This window comes from Ipomoea nil, unplaced genomic scaffold (assembly GCF_001879475.1).
Source record: "Ipomoea nil cultivar Tokyo-kokei standard unplaced genomic scaffold, Asagao_1.1 scaffold1438, whole genome shotgun sequence".
Classification (NCBI taxonomy): domain Eukaryota; kingdom Viridiplantae; phylum Streptophyta; class Magnoliopsida; order Solanales; family Convolvulaceae; genus Ipomoea; species Ipomoea nil.
In genome coordinates this window covers 62,275-65,691 of record NW_017617866.1, presented here as the reverse complement: position 1 = coordinate 65,691, position 3,417 = coordinate 62,275, and the positions used below count along the sequence as shown (strand labels likewise).

At 36.9% G+C, this 3,417-nt stretch overlaps 1 protein-coding gene across 1 annotated transcript; it reads left to right on the top strand.

The window, feature by feature from the left end:
• Positions 1-1,089: 1,089 nt before the first annotated feature.
• Positions 1,090-1,623, top strand: LOC109188589. Its single transcript, XM_019339219.1, has one exon. The coding sequence runs from the start codon at positions 1,090-1,092 to the stop codon at positions 1,621-1,623; it is 534 nt and encodes a 177-aa protein (XP_019194764.1).
• The last annotated feature ends 1,794 nt before the right edge of the window (positions 1,624-3,417 follow it).

Sequence of the window (3,417 nt, the reverse complement as noted above, 5' to 3'; positions counted from 1 at the left end):
GTACGGCATCCTAGGAATATCGCCTTCTACCCGAAACGCGTCCCACGTCACCTGTCGTGCGACTGCATCAACCCTCCCTCCACTAATCAAGTGCCGCGTACCGAAGACACTTCCACGAACGCCCCATAGAAAAAGGAGAGCACCGCGCGCGCCCTTGTCAAGGCGCGATAGGCGACCGCGCCCCGATGGGGCTCGGTGCCATGTCATGCCCATGGGGTGCCTGGCGGCGCAACCAGCCGCCACCTAGGGCGACTGGCCCACCCGTGGCGCCACGGCCCCGAGCAGCGAACGCACCCACCGGCGCTACGAAAGCCGCCAGCGCCCCCCTTCTTCCCCTGGGTTCTTCGCGGACCACTCTGCTTCATAGCTTGCACCCTTGGGCCTTGCACAGTTGCACCACCCTCCCTTCTATTTTTCACCCTTCCACCACTATGCCTGGCCTCAGCCAATTAAAATATACAAGATTGAAGCTCACTTCCTCATAACCCTATCATATATATATATATATATATATGTGTGTGTGTGTGTGTGTGTGTGTGTGTGTGTGTGTGTGTGTATATATATATATATATATATATATATATATATATATATATATATATATAAGATGGTGAGAACACTTCCCCGTGTAAAAAGTCTGGACAAATCCGCACCCTCCATCATGAGAAACCAAATGCTAGGATATTATTACCATTACTAAACTTTATGTTTGAAATAGTTGCAAAATGAATATCGCTCTTAAAAGTTTTTAATAATTATATAATTGACCGTGTATTTTTTTACTAAAACCTCAACCATTGATGAACCCTGATGGTTGGCTAGGATCAGTCATCAGTTTTTACAGGAAGCCTATATCCTCATTTGGAGTTAATTACCGATTTGATCCTCGACTATGAGGATTTCACCAATTTGGTCCTTGACTACTAAAATTTCTCAATTTGGTCCTTGACTGTGCAATTTTTACTCGATTTGGTCCTCATTGTAATTTGCCGGTCAAACTTAAAGGGCAAATTGGAAATTTTAAAAAAACATCTTCTTCTTCCCTAACTCTAACTCGTTTGTTTTGTATAGCTAGCTTATCAGTCGAGAATGCAGTCCAACACAGGCGACTCGGTGGCTTCGACGCCGCAGTCGAAGCACCACCAAAACCTCGCCGATGATGGCATCTCCATGCAGCAACTGCCACGTGTCTGCTTCATGTGCAGTTTTGACGGGAAGATCCTTCCCCGGCTGCACAACAATCAGCTCCCCTACGTCGGCGGCGACACACACATAGTCGCGTTGAACCGCCATGCATCTTTCTCATCCCTCCTCATTAAGCTATCCAAGATCGCTGGCACGGCCAACGTGGTTGTGAAGTACCAACTTCCCTACGAGGACATCGACTCGTTTATTACTGTTACGATGGACGAAGAGGTGGAGAATATGATGGAGGAGTATGACCAGGTGGCGCAGAGTCACAAGTCGGCGGCGCATCTGCGACTTTTCCTTTTTCCTATCGATGTCGATTCAAGAACCAGCACAATTAACTCCATCCTCAATGGCTCGACTAAGCGCGAGCACTGGTTTGTCGACACGCATCATCTCTTCGTGAACCCATTACAAATAACAACCACTTCATGAACATTGATGTAGAGCTATAGTTGTTAGTTGAAATACAAATGATTTCTCAAGTTTTCGATTGTGCGATTAGGATTTGATATTTGGGAATTTGGAAATTCTAGAAAGAGAATGTTTTGTGTGTCTGAAATTAGGCAAAGCGTGGAGATGAAAATGGATAGCCGAGAAGGGAAATAAAGTACAATTACAACTATGTCCTCAATTTTATTGCTTTAAAAATGCTTGTTTTACTATTGGACCAAATCGGGTAAAAATGGCATAGTCAGGGACCAAATTGAGGAATTTTGATAGTCGAGGACCAAATTGGTGAAATCTTCATAGTCAATGGATCAAATCGATAATTAACTCTCCTCATTTGATCTTGTCCCTATATACATTGCAATAACGTAACATTTCTACAGTCTATTCATTCAAACCAAACAATAGAATACAATTCTCATTCTTGCCTATTTCATTTCATTACTTATGTAATAACATTCATATTCCCTTAAAATTTATTCCATGAACCAACTATGCTCTAAAAATTAAAGATATCAAAATTGTAACTTTTTAATTTTTAGCTAAAAAATATTATATATATTTAACTATTATAACTCTTCATATTCGTAAATTACACGGTATTGCAGTACACAATACAGCCAATACTACACATGCATTAAACGATCTATCCTAGGGTGGATGGATCCATGAGATAAAATCTAATCAAATTATGCAAAAGATTAAAGAATTTGTTGAAGTAGCATATGCATATCATTAACTCCAACCTGAATTTGTATACACATCATCATACTCATTAAATGCTTCCCACAAGTTAAAATGTCACATCGTCATTTCTTACAAGTTATAGCAATGTTATTAATGAATTGGATGGTTAGAGTACAAGCAAACACATGTGAAACACTCGTAATTGGGAGGATTAGTATTCTAATTATGTATTATTTTCCAACTCATTGAGCCTTGAGCCACAATAAGGTGTTTACTTTGGCAATGCGTGTTTCATATTTATTCGTGTCAAACATGTTAATGATTTTATGCCATAATCTTTATATAATAAAGCATAATTTAGCCACAAAATTTTCTCTCCAAAATATAAATGCATTTTGATAGAAACAAGATTAACAAGTATGGATGCATTAATTGTGTGGGTAGATGTATTTATACATATTTTTTTGAAGTTATTATGTGTATTTATATTGTATAAATTATATTTTATTATTATTGCTCTATCTCTATATCTATATATATATATATATATATATATATATATATATATATATATATATATATATATATATATATATATATTAAAGCATAATGAAGTATAGAAAAAAGTTTCACTACTGGAAATTATTGAATTTCCGACTACTTGAAAGTGATCTTAAATCAAGTTGAAAGCAAAAAGTGGTCGGAAATAGCAACAAGGGTTTTTCCGGATACCAAAAGTGGTCGGAATAAGGCTTTCGACTTGATTTAAGATAACTTTCAGGTGGTCGGAAATTTCAGAATTTCCAATAGTGTTTATTGTGTTCAAATTTATTGGTAAAGTTTTTATATTTAATATAATTTGTGTACATATTCATTTAAACCTCAATTATAATTAATTTGACTCCACATATATAAAGTGGAGAAATTAGATATAAAATAAATATAGTTCTTACATAAATAATCTTTTCCAAATGAATAAATTTTTGGTGGAGATTTTCGACAAATATCGCCTGTTATTTTATTTACATGTTTTAGTTAAATACGTTAGTTATATAATTAAAGTAGTTATTTCAAATTCAAATTCCTTTAAAA